Raw genomic sequence first — 19,443 nt, 5'->3', positions numbered from 1 at the left:
AAAGTATCAGGGTATCTATCGTGGCGGCAGCCAATTCATTATACATAAAATGCAGTTGAGGTTTTAGGCCGCGATGTCCTTCTCCTTCTCCTCAACCTCAAGTTCGCGAGTGGGCTGTTGCGCCTTGCTGCCCCAGCGACCCATGAAGAAGTTGCCAAAAGCTTGGGTGTTGTTCTTCATGTTCATAGCGACAATCTCGCTAGTCGGCTTCTCGAAGAGACGATCAATGTCCTCAAGAGTCTTGTCCTTGGTCTCAGGCATGAAGATCATCTGTGAATTGTTAGTCCGAGGTTCATCTTGGTACGGAAATGGAAGTATTTACCTGGTAGAACCATCCTAGGATGGCAATGCCTCCGTAGAAGCCGAGAGTAAGACCAGTACGGGTCATGGCATCCTGCATCGCAGAGAAGTTGTAGGTGACGATGAAAGAAAACATGAACAGCAGACCAGAAGACGTGGTCATGCCGTAGGATCGGAGGTAGGTGGGGTAGACTTCAGAAGGAACAACCCAGGTGAGACAAGCGTAGCAGCCGAAGAAGCCCATGTAAAGAGCCAAACCGATGAGGTAGCAAGCCACGGCACCGGTAGTGTTGGTATCGGTAGGGATCTGGTAGCTGACACCAATGATAACCAGTCCAACAAAGAAACCGGGAAGCATAGTGTTGGCCCAGAAGCGACGACCAAACTTCTCCATGTAGAAGCAGGCAGGGATGGTACCGATGAGCAGAGATCCACCACCGACGAGAGACATGTAGGTGGCCTTCTCGTCGTTGAAACCAATCTGCTGCATGAGAACGGACATGTAGTACATGATGGCGTTGACACCAGTAAGCTGGCCAAGAAGAATCATGATGTTGGCATAGACCAAAGCACGACGGGCGCGGGGGACGGTGATGAAGTCCATCCAGGGGAAGCGCTTGTTCTTGGCACCCTCGGACACCTGCTGCTTCTCGTCGACAACGGAAACCTTCATGACGAAAAACTCTTCCCTGGCCTCAGGGGTAGAAATACCACGGATGCGCTTCCACACCTTGTAGGCCTCGAGCGTCTTGCCCTTGTGCATCAGGTAACGGGGAGATTCGGGCAGGAAGAGCATGCCGGCGAACATGATGGTGGAGAAGAGAAGGGAGGATCCGAGAATCCAGCGCCAGTTGCCGGGCACGTGGATGAAAATGGCGGCGATGGCGTAGCCGAGAACCTCGCCGAGGGCGATGTTGAGTTGGTATAGGGAGACGACATTACCACGGATGCGGCGTTCGGCGGTTTCGGCGACGTAGACGGGGACGGTACCACCCTCGAGACCGACACCCATTCCGAGGATGATACGAGCACTGACAATCATGCCTTGATAGTGAGTTAGTCATGTCCGGCCTCCAGACACGTGATGGGGTGTAGATGGACTCACCAAAGTTCTGGGCGCCGGCGCAAAGCGCAGCGCCAATAGTGTAAAGGATGCAAGAGATGATGATGGACATCTTTCGGCCGAGGTATTCGTTCGAGGGACTGAGGATGATGGCACCACCGACGGCACCGAGAGGCATGGCAGAGTTGACGAGGGAGTTTTCGCGGGTTGTGAGGCCGAGATCAGCAGGGAGGAAGAGGTTGGCGCCCGAAATGAGAGACTGATCGAGACCGGAAAGGAGACCACCCATGGAAGCGAAGGCCACAATGAGCCATGTGAAGTACTTGGTGTTGGTGAACTCAAGTTGGAAAAAGCCCTTCTTCAACCCACCAGCGGCCTCCAGCTCCCGCTCCATGCTGTCGATGAATGCATCGACCTCCCAACCACCGGCCGCGGCGATGGCGGCAGCATCCTTCTCGTTTACACCAGGGAGGGCACTGGCGAGGTTCTCGACGTGAGCCTCATTTTGGCCGTCTGGGTTGTGTTTGCCCGAAATCTTCGGGGCGAGTGTGACTCCGTGCATGTTGTTGGGTAGTTCCGCGTGGCCGCGAGCCAAGACCTCCTCGTTTAAACAAAGATTGGCCCAAAAGGGTAATAGCAGATCTGATTAAGTCTGATGCTAAGAAATGCGGCTCTGATAGTCCGGAGGAAAAATAGACACCTGCCAAGGAAAAGCGGCTAACACCAGAGACTGGGACGAGCCGGGCTTTTAATCACCCTCTGCGTTTCTCAGAGTCACGGCACTGCTCACGACGACACACTAGCAGATCAACAATAAGAGCGGCCAATATTCCAAGTCAGCCAACCCGAAGACGGCATTGATGGATTGTGGATTCCTCGCCCGACTCTCGACGTGATTGTCTGTCTAACCTCGACACCAACATCGTCATCCGAAATTTTTGTCTGGTGTTAGTGTGGAGACCTGGAGAGAAACGGCCGAAGTAGGAGCGACCTCTTGTCCGCATTTTCAAGCCTCTTCTCCAGTGGAGAGACCCCAGGAACACGGAACACGCACTTGGAGAACATTAAGCAGGCTGGGGGAGAGGTCGGAGGGAGGGTGGAGGGCAGATGTTGCGGGCGCTGAGACTCTATTGCCCTTGGGGCTCCAGACTTTCCTCACACACAGTCTGCAGAGCGCGTGACCATGGGGCGACGCGGAGCCCGGGGTCCCAGTTGTCTGTTCTGGCCCCCAGGTCTGGCAGGCAAAAAGCAGGCAAAGGGCTCCGGGGATCAGGCCGCGACGACCGTTCTTCTTCCCATCTGACTCGCGACTCCACATCCGCGCAGGATAGCGTTTGTACGAGACCCGCCCGAAGGGTGGGTGGTTTGGCCGAAAATTCTCCCGGTACCGCGTTCTGGATCTACTCGGTGACAGTCCGAAGCCCGCACCGTTCGTTCTCGTGACGACGACGGAAACGTACGGAGTCTCCGCGTGGAGAAAGCAGACTCCAGAGTTACCAACATGTTAAAATTTCTCACTCTGGGGATTGGTTTGGGGAAGGTTTTCTGGGACCTTGGAGATGTGGGCTGACGTCAACCCTAGGGGAGAAAAATCTAGAAGCGGCACATGGACAGTCAAACTCGTGTTGTTTTGGGTGGTTCTCGACGATGAAAGCCGTCCGTTTATGAAGTAAGTTTTTTCCTTCGGTTTTCATCTGTCAAGAGTCTCTTCCCAAATACCCACAGTCAAGATCTAGCATGCCCCTGGTCTTGCTGTATCTATCACTTTACAGAGAACGTGGTCTGACACATCACCACGTGTTGGGAACATTTCTCCTTCGGGACGAGCAGCTCGCAATCGTCGTGCCTGACCGCTTGGTGGCTTGTTCCTAGCTCCCGCCAGCTACAGGTCCCGGTCCGGGTGGGAAGCCGCATTCTTGGCTGATGAAAAGAATTATCTGGCCGGCTTGGCGCTCCGTGAGGCGGCAGGGGAGTCTGCTAGGCCGCAGCCGCCGCACCGATCGCGCGATGCCAAGTCGGCGAGCAGCAAGCTAAGGCAGGCGAAGAGGAACAGAAACGGCTTCCGACTGGTGCTAGTCCAGCATTCGGCCTTCTAGCTCGTAGACCGGCTCAGCAAGGCCGATACGACACTCGTCCTGTTACAGATTGTCACGAAAATTCGTTCATCCCAATTTAGCGTTGCGACAGGGCTCTCCTAGGCTTCATGTGGGGGGCAAAAGAAAAATTGGCAAGATTGCAAATATCAAGGAAATAATGCCTGAAAAACCTGATTGTATTGCTCAAGACATGGGTTCTGATCTGTGCGACAATGACACGTTCTAGAAGCTCTCTGACGGATCATTAAAGTTGTCAAACCAACAAACTTCATCCCGTTGATTCAAATCACCACTGGTTTCTTGCTGCTCATCTATCTGCCTTCAACTTTGTAAACCTCCTCTTTAGAGTTGGTTCACTGATGTTCTTCAAAGGTCTGCCCGAATTTGCCCGGCATTCATGCAACCCACAGAAAATCCCATCTTTTCCCCTCACAGACCATTCGAACCCCCGCGAAATGGAATGGAGCAAGCATGGCTGGGTCACATCAGCAACCTGTGGATCATTCCAATCATGTCTCATTGGCTTTTGATCCCTGCAGGAGTGTTCCGTAAGTCCGAAAGATAACTTTGACCATGAGGCCGGTTCAGCCGTTCAATCGTTACACTTCATCTCTGCATATGCGTTACCGGCGGTATGGACTTTCCTTTGACAAGATAAGGATTTGCTATCTTATTCTATCCCGCCGGACTGCGAGATTTCTAAGCACGCCGATCGACTACCGACAATGATGTTGTTGACCTGTCGCCGTTGTGGCTTCACGAGTCAGACTAGAGTGCTAGTCCTGCCGATCTGGGCGCACCTTGACGAAGTTGCCGCCTCCCACCGTTGTGAGCCCGAGGAGAATGGGCTAAAATGTCTGGTACTACGGGCAGGTCCAGAAGTAAAGCCGGCGCTACATGAAAGCTGTCTGCAAGCCAAGCGATGCTAGATGGACACTTGTGACACTGTACTTACTCTGATAGATAACTGTTGGTCCTTTCCCTTGCATCCTTAGTCTGATACGTTTGTGATGTCAAGAAACGTTGTTCGGATTTTTGCGGTTATCGTCACCTCAACCTAGTATCGAACATAGGCCTATTCACTTCCGTGCAGTTCATATGTGATCTCCTGCTCTTACCTAGGCGAAAGTGTGAAGCTTTATGTTGCTGATCCAAGCTAGCACAGGAAACTTTCGCAAACAGACTCACCTTGGTTCGTTTCAGTAATATCGAGGCATGTAGTGCGTTGACTTCAAAGACATATGCATTCCCCCAAATCGACGACTCCGCATACTTTTCAAGTCAATTGCTTCCGTTTATCGATGCTGAGAGATCTGGGAGTATTTCAAACTGGTGTCTTTGTTTAACCTGTGGGTACTCGCCAGAGTCTAACGGAACATGGTCTGAAAACAGTATTTAGTCTCTCAATGCACCCCATTCACGCCGTTCAGTCCATTGACGCCTCCTGATTTCTGCGCCTGGAACTCCTTTTTGAACATGGCCTCCATCTCCTTCCTGATAGCCACCGCTTGTGTCTTTTCACTATACTCAACATCTTGCCAGCTGAGGCCGTGGTCCTTCTGGACGTCGCGTTTCAGAACAAAGCCGTGAGCCAGACCGATGGGCAGTCCTTCAATCGCCATTGAGTCTTCAGCCGTCATGAGTTTTCCATAAACCGTGAAGCCTCCTTCCCCATCAAGCGTCTCGCCTGCTTTGAGATCTCGCTTTGCTGTCGCGACAACATCGCCGGCCCAAGTCTTGGTCTGGCCTGTGGGCTCACCGCGGACCATGATGGTGGCGACGGAAATACCGAGCTCGAGTCCGATGAGGTGATATGGCTTGTATTGAGCGGCGTACCAACCAGATGGGTCGGTCTTCAGACCATATTGCTTGAAGCACTCACGCTGGTACTCTCCGGGTGCTAATAGTTATATCAGAAACCGTCGTGGCTGAACGAGTTGGACTTGAAGAACGCTTACCTTTTATAATCACGTAGACGCCCCATCGTAGATTGTTGAAAACCCATCGACCGTCCTCCTCCATGCAAGACACAATTTCGACGGTGCCAGTCTTCTCCAACTGACCTCCTTCGCTGATGGGCTTCAACACATTGGGTAGGTCCCATACACCACAGGGTGGGAAACTCAGTCCGTTGGTTGGAGGACTCAAATCACAACCGTTGGCGACAGCTGCCATCTCCAGTGCGCTCTTGGTGCCATCAAGAAAGCTGTTGAACATCTGTGGGTTGAAGTCACCACCAGCTAGTTGCTCTTTGGTGAATCCATAGTGATTCCAGACCGTATCTGGCGTGGAGTAATGGTATTCTGGTAGGTGCTTGGTGCCTTTGCCAGCGCATACGACCTCGAAGCCAGCCGTTCTCGCCCAGTCAACCATCTCAGCGATGAGGGCAGGCTGGTCACCGTAGGCCATTGAGTAGATGATACCGGCCTCTCGAGCCTTTCGGGCTAGCAGGGGTCCCGCAAGAACATCTGCCTCGACGTTGATCATGACGATGTGCTTTTTATGCTCGCAACATAGCAGAGCATGACGAATACCTGCGGCCGGGTTACCGCTAACTTCAAGAATGACGTCGATCTCGGGTGTTGCGATTAGGGCGGCCGAGTCTGTGGTAATAGTGGTCTTGCCGTTGGCGATACCTTCAGAGATTGAGAGCGAAGCGGTGGCATCAAAATTGTTTTCTGGGTACCCGGTGCGTTTGAGAGCAGCAAGGGCACGCTCTTGTGATAGATCGGCGATTGCAGCAAGGTGAATACCTGCAGTACGATGAGATTGAGAGATGTACATGGAACCAAACTTGCCAGCACCAATGATACCGACTTGTACTGGCTTGCCGGCTCTTTCGAGATCAGCAAGTTTGGTCGATAGACTCGTCATAATGACTGGAATTACGGCTACTGGTGAGAGTCTTGGAGACAAGGAAAGAATTGTGTAGGAGGGGTCTTTAGCTGTTGTAGGAATGAAATGGGATAGCTGAAAATGGAATTCTATGAGATTGATACTGGAGATATTTATGTAAGCTGTCATCCTAATTCTCAATGGAAACGTTTTCCAGCGTCTCCAATCTAACTGGCCTGGGTTGAGACGATCCTAGGCTGGCCGACTGCTACCCCACCGCGATCTCCAAAAGTTGGCCGCTGCATCGGCGTTTCGCCGATTTCCTGGTTCTTGTGAGACTACAGTTATACATGACTCCAGTACGCCTCAGAGAAATTCATTTGTGACTGGCATTGCCGCGAGCAGGATGTGTTTATCCCAAGCGTCAGCGGTCAATCTTCGGACTTCAAGAGTCGCGCAATCGGCTCACATTGTAGTGGCTTTGGGTTTAAGAGGTTTGCCGTGTTCAACCAAGTCGAATTTGTTTGCCGGGAAATCGGAAATCGATGCCATTCGACGAAACTTACCCCGGAGTCTTGGCGATGTTAGCGTGTTGCTTGCGGTCGGGGTAAAGGACATCATCAAGTCTGAGAGGCGCTTGACCGAGCCGTCTCTGTTGAGTGACAAGTGTGGTCGGTTCAAGACGTAAGCGACCGAAGGTAGTTGGGGTTAAATAGTTATAAATTCATGGCTGCACTTGATTCCCGAATCTTGAATTTCTTCGTTCATACAAGAAAAGGCAAGGCCAGTTTCACCGAAATTAGCCCCTATTCTCGTCTGATCTCGTCATCAATCTTTTGCCCCTTCACCAAGGTAAAGACATACCCGGGGAAATTGTTCTACTGCGTGGTGATAGAGACTCCCTTTGATGAACTCAGCCATTCGACTATATCGACTGAGCAGGATGTGACGGAGAACGCACCAATGGTAGTAGACTATGCTGCCATTGTCGCTGCGTGGTCCCCAGAAGAGAGAGCCGGACGAGAGAGGAAGTTGGTACGGAAGATCGATTGGAGGCTCTTACCTATCCTGGTATGTCACGGATTCTCGCCAGGATGGCTTGGAGAACGCACAGATACTAACCTTCGCGCAGATTGTCATGTACATCTTGAACTATGTCGACCGGAATGCTGTTCGTGAGTGTTTTCAGGTGATGGACGTCAAGTCAGTACGACTTACTAACCTGGCACTAGCCCATGCTCGAGTTCAAGGCCTAGATAAGGATCTCGGAATATCGGGTTACGAGTATAATATTGTTCTTTCGGTCACATTCATTGGATATATCGCCATGCAAGATACCTGCCGACAACCCCCCTGAAGATCGGTTGAGACAAATTCTAACGCCGATATTCCCAGTACTCAGCAACATGATTCTCACCAAAGTCCGCCCCAGCTGGTATCTTTCTGGATGCATGACTACGTGGGGCATAGTCATCGGTCTGTCTGGCGCAGTCCACAGCTTTGCTGGGCTAGCGGTCAATCGGTTCTTTCTAGGCATCACCGAGGTTCGTAACCCAGACTGCTATCTTGAGTAAGACTGGATGCAATTTCCGAATACCATGCTGACTAGAAGCCCACAGGCGCCCTTCTTTGTCGGTTGCGCTTTCTTGTTTAGTGGCTGGTACACTCGAAAGGAACTCGGTCTACGTCTTGGCATATTCTTTTGCGCTGCCATGGTCTCGGGTGCTTTTGGCGGACTCTTTGCTGCAGGCATAGCGGCTGCGTTCTCGAACAACTCCCTCGAGTCTTGGAGATGGCTCTTCATCATCGAAGGCATCGCAACAATCGTATTCGCCACGGCCACCGCGTTTACTATACCCGACTGGCCCGCGACTACGAAATGGCTGACGCCTGAAGAGAAAGCTATCGGCGTCTTGCGTATCATCGAATACGCTGGAAAAGAGGAAGAAGTTATTAGCACTGGCGCCGCTTTCAACCTTGCGGCTAGGGATTACCACATTTGGCTATGCGTAATCGGCCAGATGTGTTTGCATGCTGTTGCTTCTTTGACCAACTTCCTGCCCACGCTTGTCCAGAGCTTCGGATATGGCACCATTGAGACACTTCTGCTGACTTCGCCGCCGTACATCTTCACTGCCCTGTTTTGCCTCCTCAACACTTGGTACTCGGATCGTACGTCAAAACGGTCGATACACATTATGTATCCGGCTGCAGCCGCTCTAGGTGGAACCATCATCACGATTGCAACTACAAATACTGGGGCACGGTATTTTGCCTTGTTCCTCATGTTGCCTGGGACATATGGCTGCTTCCAGATCTCCAACGCCTGGATGGCGAATATTGCTGCTCGGCCGCAAAAGAAGCGAGCTATTGCCTTGGCTGCGAATAATTCAATCGGAAACCTCGCACTGGTTTGGACTCCGTATCTATACCCAAAGAGCGCCGGCCCCCGTTACACGGTAGCTTGGTCGGTGAATCTTGCCCTCCTCGTCATTGCAATCCCAAGTACTGCGGTTCATTGAGCGTTGTGATCATCACAATGCACCCAACCAGTGTCAACAGAATCGGAATGATAATGTGGTAGCCATGCTCAAGCATCCGGCCGGACGACCAAGAAACTGCCAAAGTCACAAGAAATGCAATGATTGGAGGTGGCGCTTGAATAAGGCACGTCTCGGTAGTCCCAAATCCAAGAGTAGTAAGGATCTATAGACGTTTTATGTGAGTAGAAGTTGGACCTGTGATTGAAGCTAACGTTGATTTGACTGACGGATGGAAAGAAGTCTTTATAAGACTGGGCGATGATTAGGGAGAAATGTATAGCAGAGAAGAGGTATGTGAATGGGTCTTTGAGTGCCATCCATACTCCTCCCCAATAGTCGCCCTCGTCGTCTTCAGTTCGACCGCCAGCTGACACAGTTTGCCGGTATTGGGCCATTTGCGACTCCTCGGCGGTTAAAAAATAGGTGCCAGTCGACTCGGGAAAGTTGGGAATAAGCCAAAAGCTGGCTAGACCAACAATGATGCTGACAATACCTGTGACTGCGTTAGTAAAGGAGATTGTCATCGCATATCCACAGCAACTGACCCTCAAGAAGCAAGAACCATTGACATGGTGATAGCCCAGCTATACCATTCATATTGCGGAGGACTTTAGCAGCTAGGAGGCCCGAAACGGCCTGCGAAATGGTGTTTCCAGCGTGCCAAGTTCCCATACGGAGGAGAGACTCATGCTTTGTGTACCAAGACGATGTCATCAACGACACCGCTGGCACAAAGGGGCCTTCACTTAGACCTATAACGAAACGACACAGGAGAAAGCCCCAGCCGGCAGTGACCGGGGCATGCATATGGTGGTGATCGACCACCCGATCATACAGCATGGAAGCAAAGTTCGTGGCTTTCCCTTCGCGATGATGACATTCGCGAGAACCTGCGAAATGATATATCCCACGTAAAAAAGCGAGATACCGGCGGACCACATGATGTCTGACATGTGCAGATCATCTTGCATGCCGGCAAGTCGTGCGTTGGAAACGTTGATGCGGTCTAGATAACTGAGCACAGTCAACTACCGCAGGGGTACGGTATTGACGGAAAAAGACGAGAAGGAAGAGGAAAAACTCACTTCATCATAAGCATGGCGCACACCATCGGCAGAAATTTAACAGCTCTATTGAGTGATTTGAGCTGTTCGGGGGTTTTGTCTCTGATGAGGTCGTAGGGCTCCAGTAGAGGGTCGCGGGTCTGAGTGTTTTCTTCCCATTCAATCCTGACTTTGACATCGACTGAGCCGCGTGTGGAATCACGAGGAGAAGCCATGTTGACAAAGGATTATCTGATTCAGAAGAATGGGACATGTGAAGCAGGATTTGGAAATGCCATCTGACTGGAAGAGTCGACACCCTTTGTACTCTTGTCACAGACTGGTGTCACTGGTCTTGACCTGAGGCTCAGCTGGGAACCAGCAATGTGCGATAATAATCTCATACCCAAAGGAGCTTTCAACTTCCCCGCATTGAGACCCAGTTTCCCCGCGGAACGATTGTGGATGTGTTGCGGGCTGTCTGGGGTTGGTCCAGTCTCGCCACTAATACCGGAGTGCGTCCGACCCTGCTCGGACTGAGTCCGCGTCAGCAACGGATTCCAGAATCGGCTCAGTTCTTTGAAGTGAGGATCATACATAGACTACCCAATTACGTTGCTCCAATGACGGGAATATGACTCTTATGGCAAGTTCTTCACTCAGCGACATCTATGTTGATCTCGGCCATGATGCTGCTATTGAAGTCTGTTATCCGCCATGTGAAGTTTAGGGACAAATCCCAGCAGTGTCCTACCTCCTCTCTCCGCAATTAATCATTGATATAGCAAGCTGAATTTGGCTACGTAAAGGTACATCGAATGAGTCGCTTAGATCGACGTGGAATAACATCTGGGAAGTCACCCGAAGAGGTGATCTTTGAAAAGGTTAGCCTTCGTCATACTTGTAGAGAATTTAAAAACTCCGAATCCGTCTTACATTGATGACTGGTTCGTCACTTTCCATAATCCTGGTGGAAAGACTAAGCAGGACCTGTTGAAATGCTGCAAGTGCAGGAAATCGTGACGCCGCGATAAGTGCCGAGGCTTTGTTAATGACTTCTGTCACTTTGGCGAGTCGACGCGGGGCAGAATCATCTTGACTTCTACGATAGGTGAGGCATGCAAAAGCGACCACAGCTTGGAAGATGTCGTATGCATCAATGAAGCTGCAAACAAAACTTCCCTTTGTAAACAGATCGTAAGACCGGTTGACAAATTGGAATGACGTATTGATAGTATCCGTCTCAAGATCTTGGGTGTTAACCAGCCAAAGATCATTCAACATGTTTGCTTGAGGCATTTCAAAGGTGAGATGAACCAAAGCTCGACAAAATGGTTGCTGGTAAAGGTTCGAAAGCTGCTGAGTAGAGGGCGAGTGAGGGTCAATATTGGGAGGTAGATCTCTCCAATGAACGGTGTTACTGTAAGTAAGTAGAACATCCACTTTTCTTCCTGACCGGATGCTTGAAATCAGCTGCGAATAGAGTACAAGATAGCGACTAGTTTGCGATCTGTGATGTGGCGTTTCCGTCGACACGGGTAGGCCATCGTCTTCAGTTGGGGGCTGGAATACGTTTGTCAACTTTCTTCCGACTGAGAAGTTGTCTTTGTAGTTTCCTCCACTCACCCGTACTGAAATGTCCTCATCCTGAATGCCCACAGGGCGGTCCATAACAAGGCTGATCATGCTAGGGCCAGGTTCAGTACTGGATGCCAAAGCCAAGTTGGGAAGTTCTACCGACTTGACTAGTTTGACGCTCAGAGTCGATGCCACCTCGTCGCGCAGAAGCTTCTCTTTGAACTAGTGGGGGATAGAAACGGATATTTTTATTGGGAGGAGGGGAAATGTTGGATGTTGAGGAGTATGCTTGTTTGATTTACTGTGTAAAGAAGTCTTTGGATGCTTGAGACAAAGGTATTGTTATATGACTTCTTAATTCTCGTTCGTGAACGGATACCCGGAGTCATGCCGAGGATTTCCATAAGCTCTTCGGCGCTGCCGCAAATAGCCTTTAGCTTTTTATGTTTCTGTCTTCTAAACTTTACGCTCGCGAGATTGCTCTGTCACCACCAGAATTCAGCACAACGCACTCGCTGCCAGTTTTTGAACATGGAGTACATGTTGGCCTGGTACTGTCGCACTTGATGAAGTAAATGTTAGGCCCCCGCTTACGTTATTGGGGTCCATAGCGGCACATACTTGGATTTTCTTCTGATAGCACAGCTGACAAGCTGGAAGTCGGGGTAGTCGATCCGCTGCGCCGCTCATTTTTGGGAGCAAACGTCAAGGAATATTTGACAGGAGTGTGTTGAACCTTCAATGCTGTTTCCGACACGACTTTTGTCACAAATCAGCATATAGAGTAGCTCATGGAAATCGGGATCTCAACTGTGGTCTAATCAACTATGGAAAAGGGGAAAAGGGAAGCCCTCGAGGGAGCCCCTTTTGTATGGCAATACCCCTGTCTACCCCTGAGATATCCACTGCTATACCTCTTTCGTGACAACTTTCGGAGTGGCTCCGGCGACGCGTTTGAAGATGGGGAAATTGGCATGGTTCGGCTACTTTTCACTGTTGCTTTGGACCTTTGCCCCCGCTCCCTGCTGTGAGTCGGAATCACTCCGTGCGAGTTGCTTCTTTGAGGACCTCCGAACCCTACTAGACTCCGCCTTCTCAAGCGACTTTCTTTCCTGCACGAAGAAGGATGACTACAGTTGTAGAAAAGTCTAGTATCATTGGCAGATCTGCTATCTCTTGAGGCTTGGTTGCGGTCGTGCGCCTCGGCAATACCAATCGAGCTTTTGCATACTCCCTTCCAAGCTATCTGTGATAAAGATGGTCTTGTTTTCAGGCCCACCAAAGCAGCAGTTCGTCAAGTTAATGCCAGGTGTCCCACTAACGATGCGGGCTTTAGGGATCCCATCGGAATTGTCGGATTGGAAGTCCAATTCGACCGCGAGTAGGGGCAGAGCATGGGCCACCTCGAGGGGGTACACTTAGACCTCGACTACCCACCCAACCTCCGGTTGGAATCTCCCTTCTACTCCTTACGCAGAATCAATCAATACAGAGATGTTGATACTTCGTCACCCCCAGGACCCTACGGTTCGAACCAAATTCCCTGTGAAAGGAATACCAACAAGTGGAGATTATTAGCTAATCCCTAGGGTCCGTTCAGTTCCAAAAAAAGCACGCCAGCAGGGGTTTCCTGACTCGGCAGAAGCGAATGGGCCTTGAGTAGCCCTATATCGTCCACAGACGACGGGCTATAACGAAAAGGACGGCCCTCGCGGGCGTAATTACCCACGAGTACATTTTTCTGTTTTCCAGTATTATCTCGAGTAGATCGGGAAAAATAAAGGAGGGAGAGGGAGAGGGAGGGTGGAGGTAGGGATATGGCCCAAGAGATATCGGTAGGTGTATGATAAAGTGTGAGGCGTGGTATCTCGGGCTTGCTATCCCCTCACATGGAGTGCGTTTCGAAGTACCGCGTCAAGCGCTCGAACTTCTCAAAGGCACCCGGATCTCTGATCAGGGCGTACCAATAGGCTTCGGCCTGGCCCTTCGGGGGCGGTAAGGGGCCCGGGTCCTTTTTGGATACAGCAAGCAATACAGCCCGTCCATTTTTGGATATCTTGGTATACAGGGCGAGGAGAGTCTTCTCCTTGCTACTGGGGTTTATGCCATTGTCAAGTTTATCTCAGTCTTACTATTCTCGATTTTCGTTATCGACTTCATCGGCAGGAGGCGTTCCCTTCTTACGGGTATATGTCTACAGATTACCACGCTTCTATTCGTTGGTATCTACCTGAAAGTCACCAATGGCCGTGACCCAGAAGACATCTCTGCAGATCCAGCAGCGAGACGAGCAAGTGAAGCTGCCATCGCGGCCATTTACTTGCATGCAATCGCACGGTCCATAGGATGGTTTTCCATCCCTTATCTCGTCAGCGCAGAGGTTTTCCCCATTAGAATTAGATCTCTGTGTGTATCTGTCCTCATGGCCTTTCATTGGGCCTTTTACTTTGGCTGCTCGCGAGCTATGCCATCACTTCTGGCCGCTACAGAGCGTTACGGTGCGTTCATATTCTTTGCGGCCATCTGCTCTGTTTCCCTTGTCTACGTATATCTTGCGATGCCGGAAACTTCTGGAAGGTCTTTAGAGTATATGGAAACTCTTTTCAGTCGACCCTGGTACACTGTGCACAAGGTCGCATATCCAAAAGCTGAAGATCTCGCAACGCGCCCGATGGTGAGAGATGACAACGGGAAAAAGGAGGGCGAGAAGCAAGGAGAGAATGGTGTGGCAGTCCACATGGCTAAAATTTCGACGACATATCGTGCAGAGTTTTGATACATAGTTTTGCACTCTGGTATTCTATCCAGCTTGTATCTATGTTCCTAGAAAGGTCCTGCCGATTATGAAACCATCGCAGATGCTAGTTCTCGGTGTCAGCGAAGAAGAATCAGAGGGTTTGAAGGTGTCAGGCCCATCCCAGTACACTCGTTACAACGATTGTCACACCATGCCTATGAAACAATATGGTCTTACACAAGCATGACTAAGTTTGCCAAGGATATGCCAGTATAAAGGGTCTTCCACTCACTATATAGATAGTCGGGATATTCCCATAGCCACTCGTTCTTCATACTCATCAATACATCCCATTGACCCCCTACCTGATAATCGCTGCCCAACAGTTATGAGCCCAGTTGTCTTTCTGACCACTGGATACTCTGAATAAGCATCACACAGTCAACTACCTCTTTGTCTATTAGCAGCCCAGGCAGGCACCTGGTCAATCCACGGGTATCACAACCGACCTATTTGTCTATCGGACAAGATGTCTACCGTACAGACTACTATTCGCCTTAAAAGCCAATCTGACTGGCCAGACTGGTATACCTTCATCAGGATGAATGCCAAATCTAACGGGATATGGCAGTTCTGCAACCCTGACTCTGATGAGGCCTTGACTGCGCCTATCAGACCACAACTGCCAGTCGACCCAAATAGCGACCAAGTTACTCTGTTTGACGCCAACAGCAGAGTATATATCGAGGAGCTTAGGCAGTACGAGCGAAGAACCCAGGCGCTTCAGAAAACCATGAGAGACATCACCACCACTATCGAGCCAACCATGCTCTCCTGGCTAGTGGATGCTGATACTCCAAGAGAAGCCCTGCGAAGCCTGAAGGACAGGTATCAACGATCTCCTCAAGCGGAGAAAAGACTTACCTACAAGACCTATAGAGATCATCTCATGAGGATCAAGAGATCAGGCACCCAAGAGTGGATTCAATCTTGTGAGACCAATCTCTCCAAAGCAGTCAGATTGGGCTGTGAAGAGATGAGTGTACCTCATCAACAAACCACCCTTCTCAACGCATTGAAAGGGGTATATCCAGACTTCGTCGCTCCCATGGCTAGGGATACAACCAGGGAAGAAATTGACGACGTTGATCCATCAGAACGGCTGACAGGCAAGAAAATCCTTCAGCATTTGAGAACCTGGCTAGAGGCTGGGCATGGAGATGAAGACTCCAAATCAGGCGGTGCATATGCCACTTGGAAACAGCGTGAAGAAGGCCAATCTCCACGGGTTTCAGCCAAGGGCAACACCAACAACGCTTCTTTTGGCCGAAAACCAAAGGATAAGGACAACAGGCCGAAACCCTTTTGTCTATCAGATGGGAAGAAGCACTTTTATCAGGAATGCTTCTATTTAAACCCATACATTCGTCCATCCGGCTGGACTGGAGACACAGCGAAGATCCAGATGGCTCAAGATTTCCTTGCCAACAACCCTAGGCTAAAGGAAAAGATAGAACAAAGCAGGACCAAGAGCGTCTCTCCAGACCAATTGGCAGAACAGAAGGCCAGCAAGGCCAACTACATACGGGCATCCAGTCCATCAGACTCAGATACTGACTGGTCGGATACCAGCTCAGTGCCAGAAGAACCAAATGGCAGCTGTCAGCACATCGCTCAAGCCAGCGATAACAAACACGCTGTACTTGTTGACAGCGGGGCAACAGATACCCTCACATGGGACAAATCTCGCTTTGCAGATCTAAACCCTGTCAAGAAGACCTTTGACACCCCAAATGGGCCTATTATTGCAACCCCAAAAGGGACCATGATAGTCAATGCAGTAGATGCAATGGGCCAACCTCATCAATTGCGAATCAACAGCGCATATTTAGTATCAGACGCTCCAACTACCCTGATCAGTACCATCAGATTAGAAGAGCAAGGACTTTGGTTCTCGGCAAGACATCGATGCTTTGAAGACAATCAGGGCAGTCCTCAATTTCAAATCTGGATACTAGAATCACAATACCATCTCGAGCCTCCTGACGGCCAAGGGGCAGTCTATTTCTCATCCTCTTCTCAGCCTCGAGCAACCAGCAAGGAGAACGCCAAACTGTGGCACGAACGACTTAGCCACGCAAATAAGGCGGCTCTTCAACACCTATCCAAGGCATCCTCAGATGCAGGAATAGAGGGTCTTCTGATAGAGGACTGCGAGACATGTAGACAGGCCAAAGCAATGAGGAGCATCTCAAGACGTCAACCAATTTACAAAACCACTTACCCATTCGAGAGGATCAACATTGACTTCTTTCTGATGGAGGAAGCGTACAATGGGGCGAAAGTCAGTATTATCGCCACATGCCCATACACCAAGCTGAAGCTCCAGAGAGCACTTCCACATCGACGACTTCTTGGCCTCCGATTTATCAAGCAACTAGTCAAGTTTCTCTCAGTGCAATACGATATTGTTGTACGATTTTTACGGCTTGATGGGGATGTGTCTCTACAGACCAACATAGAGGACTACACCTCCGAGGAAGGGATCATTCTGGAGAGAACAGCACCATACACATCAGCACAAAACGGCCAAGCCGAGAGAGCTGGGGGAGTTATATTTGCTGCAGCAAGAGCTCTCTGTATACAGTCAAACTTTCCCCCACAACTCTGGCCAGAGACAACAGCGGCAGCCGTCTATCTTGGCAACCGAACTCCAAGAAGGAAGATCAACTGGATGACACCAGAAGGAAAGACGAATGCGTGGCTGAATGCCAACAAGGGTACAAAGCGCCCAGAACTATCATCGCTTAGCCATCTCAAGAGATATGGTTGCAGAGCCTATCCTCTGACCAAAAACTACATGGCTGGCCGCCAAAAGTCAGCCAAGATGGCACCTAGAGCTCATTTTGGCTATCTCTGTGGATATGATAGCTCGAACATCTATCGCATATGGGTCCCTACTCTGAATCAGGTTTTCAGATCCAGAGACGTGTCATTTGACGAATCAGTTGTCTACAATCCTTCAGAAGTCCAGCAACTTGATGCCGTACAGATAAGAGAGCAGACAGGGCATCTAGACCTGTTGGAACTCCATGACGATATTGATCACGATATCGAATCCATTCTAGAGGATTTCGCGGCCCCAGATACCTATGCAACTCATCCGTCAGACCGCCAAAGTTCTATTTTCGCTCCAGATAATAGTCTTCCAACTCTACCTTGTCTTAGGGAAGAAGTGACGCTAGGTAACCGCCTATCCAGCCAGCCTGGCAGTTCTGTAAGAGGAACAGAAACCAGCCTCGATATCTCTTCGGCTGGGGGGGTGATGTCTAGTAGCCCTCCACTTCCATCTTCATCGTCAGCCATTACTTCAGACGAAGTAATCCATGAAACCATCTATGTCAACACAGAAGAGACAGTGTCTCAACAAGAAGAAAATCAACCCTTACATAGGGACCATCAGATCGAACCTGGGTGGGTGGAAGGCTCCCCTCGACCAGAAGATTCATCACCAACCCAATCAGCGACTTCACCAACTCCAACGAGTGGAGATGGTAGCAATACTTCCAACAATAACACTTTGGAAGGTGTAGGTCAACAGCCCCTCAGCAACGTTATCAAAAGACGCCAGAAATACGACAAAAGTGAAGGGGTTGACTCTTCCAACATCCTGAAATCCCCGAGGCGACGGAAACCAAGTAAAAAGGCAGCAGGCTCTGAATCGAGAGGTCTCTATCAGAAGCAGTATATCGCCTACATATCCGCCAACACAAGCGCACTCCATAGCGCAACGATGGATGCGACAAGAAAGATGCACAAGAGAGATCTTCCTCCAACTCCCAGAAACTGGAGAGAGGCTCAAAAGCACCCCTTCTTCAAGGAATGGAAAGCTGCTTGTGAATCTGAGCTAAAACACCATTGGGATATCGCCACATGGAAGAGAGTTCAGATCTGCAACGTCGATAAGGAAAAACACTTTATTATCCCCTTATTATGGGTGTTCACTTATAAGTTCGACAAGCACGGCTATCTTCACAAGTTCAAAGCAAGGATTTGTGTCCAAGGCAATCTTCAACCGCCGAACGATCTCGACACTTCAGCATCAACTCTTGCTGCCAGAACCTTCAGAACCATGATGGCCCTTGGAGCCAGGTTTGGACTTCGTTTCTGGCAAAAAGATGCAGTCAATGCGTTCACAAACGCCTGGCTAGATGAGGTGGTGTATGTCAGACACCCACCTGGCTTTGAGGAATATGAGAGTTGTCTTTTGCTTCTCAGAGCTTTATATGGCCTCAGGAGGTCGCCTCTCCTCTGGCAACGTCACATTACCAAAACTATGAAGCAAATAGGCTTTCGCCAACTTGAGGAAGACGAGTGTGTCTTCATGAGAGATGGGATCATCGTCTTTATATTTGTAGACGATATAGTGATCGCTTTCCTCCCTGACCTGCAGGAAGAGGCCAAAAAGATCACTGATGATCTTCACAACCATTACCAACTCAGAGATATGGGCGATCTCCGATGGTTTCTTGGCATCAGAATTATCAGAGACATCAATGCCAAAAAGATATGGCTATCCCTCGATAACTACATTGACTCTCTTGAGACCAAGTATAAGGTCCAAAACAACAAAGGATGGCCAATGACTCCAATGGCACTTGATCAACTTGTCAAATACGATGGTCAAGCGTCAAAACAGACAATCATCGAATATCAGAGCAAGGTTGGATCTCTCAACTATGCAGCTGTTATTGCCAGACCCGATATATCACATACAACATCAAGACTCTCTGAATATCTTCAGAATCCTGGTCCATCGCACATGGAAGCGGCAGACAGATGTCTTGCCTACCTTGCCCGAACCAAGGGATTAGCAATTGAATACGATGGGTCAGCAGACGGAAGACTGTGCTGTTCTTCCGACGCAGCATTTGCTGATGACCTCAATACACGACGAAGCAGTCAGGGGTATATCACCATGCTCTTTGGTGGTCCTATTGAATGGAGAGCCACAAAGCAGACCTGTGTAGTTACCTCATCAACGGAAGCAGAACTAGTTGCTCTCACTCAAGCCACAAGAGAGTATATGGCAACCATAAGGTTAATGGAGAATCTCCAGATTCAACCAGACGGTTTCCCTACTATTTACTGCGACAACAGTCAAACTCTTCGTCTTCTGACAGATGAAAAGCCCCACAGAACCTCCAGGCTGAAACATATCGATATACAGAATTTGTGGGCTCGCCAA

At 49.8% G+C, this 19,443-nt stretch overlaps 6 protein-coding genes across 6 annotated transcripts; 2 read left to right on the top strand and 4 right to left on the bottom strand.

The window, feature by feature from the left end:
- Positions 1-63: 63 nt before the first annotated feature.
- On the bottom strand, positions 64-1,925 carry BDP81DRAFT_335999 (uncharacterized protein; the record flags this gene model as incomplete). The annotated part of the gene is made up of 3 exons (XM_060585885.1): positions 64-270; positions 323-1,344; positions 1,406-1,925. 3 exons carry the CDS (start codon positions 1,923-1,925, stop codon positions 64-66), a joined length of 1,749 nt encoding a protein of 582 aa, XP_060437731.1.
- A 2,937-nt stretch (positions 1,926-4,862) lies between these two features.
- On the bottom strand, positions 4,863-6,333 carry BDP81DRAFT_400895 (SAF domain-containing protein; the record flags this gene model as incomplete). The annotated part of the gene is made up of 2 exons (XM_060588750.1): positions 4,863-5,359; positions 5,418-6,333. The coding sequence occupies 2 exons, from the start codon at positions 6,331-6,333 to the stop codon at positions 4,863-4,865; spliced, it is 1,413 nt and encodes a 470-aa protein (XP_060437730.1).
- A 924-nt stretch (positions 6,334-7,257) lies between these two features.
- On the top strand, positions 7,258-8,831 carry BDP81DRAFT_511219 (major facilitator superfamily domain-containing protein; the record flags this gene model as incomplete). Its single annotated transcript, XM_060595764.1, has 4 exons — positions 7,258-7,365; positions 7,427-7,469; positions 7,690-7,838; positions 7,914-8,831. The coding sequence occupies 4 exons, from the start codon at positions 7,258-7,260 to the stop codon at positions 8,814-8,816; spliced, it is 1,203 nt and encodes a 400-aa protein (XP_060437729.1). The 3' UTR covers positions 8,817-8,831.
- Positions 8,667-10,161, bottom strand: BDP81DRAFT_511215 (major facilitator superfamily domain-containing protein). Its single transcript, XM_060595763.1, has 5 exons — positions 9,923-10,161; positions 9,633-9,851; positions 9,383-9,582; positions 9,065-9,330; positions 8,667-9,000 (listed from the first exon to the last, which is right to left on the bottom strand). The coding sequence occupies exons 1-5, from the start codon at positions 10,114-10,116 to the stop codon at positions 8,785-8,787; spliced, it is 1,095 nt and encodes a 364-aa protein (XP_060437728.1). The 5' UTR covers positions 10,117-10,161; the 3' UTR covers positions 8,667-8,784.
- Positions 10,162-11,761: 1,600 nt separating this feature from the next.
- Positions 11,762-12,217, bottom strand: BDP81DRAFT_442940 (uncharacterized protein). The gene is made up of 2 exons (XM_060591699.1): positions 12,080-12,217; positions 11,762-12,020 (listed from the first exon to the last, which is right to left on the bottom strand). Exons 1-2 carry the CDS (start codon positions 12,146-12,148, stop codon positions 11,922-11,924), a joined length of 168 nt encoding a protein of 55 aa, XP_060437727.1. The 5' UTR covers positions 12,149-12,217; the 3' UTR covers positions 11,762-11,921.
- Positions 12,218-13,490: 1,273 nt separating this feature from the next.
- BDP81DRAFT_269992 (general substrate transporter) lies at positions 13,491-14,114 on the top strand (the record flags this gene model as incomplete). Its single annotated transcript, XM_060582922.1, has 1 exon — positions 13,491-14,114. A coding segment is annotated over one exon (624 nt), but the record flags the coding sequence as incomplete, so codon positions are not given.
- Between the last annotated feature and the right edge of the window lie 5,329 nt (positions 14,115-19,443).

This window comes from Colletotrichum phormii, assembly GCF_030913505.1.
Source record: "Colletotrichum phormii strain CBS 102054 chromosome Unknown BDP81scaffold_44, whole genome shotgun sequence".
Lineage (NCBI taxonomy): Eukaryota > Fungi > Ascomycota > Sordariomycetes > Glomerellales > Glomerellaceae > Colletotrichum > Colletotrichum phormii.
Note: the sequence above shows the minus strand (reverse complement) of the source record. Positions and strands in the feature narration are given on the sequence as shown.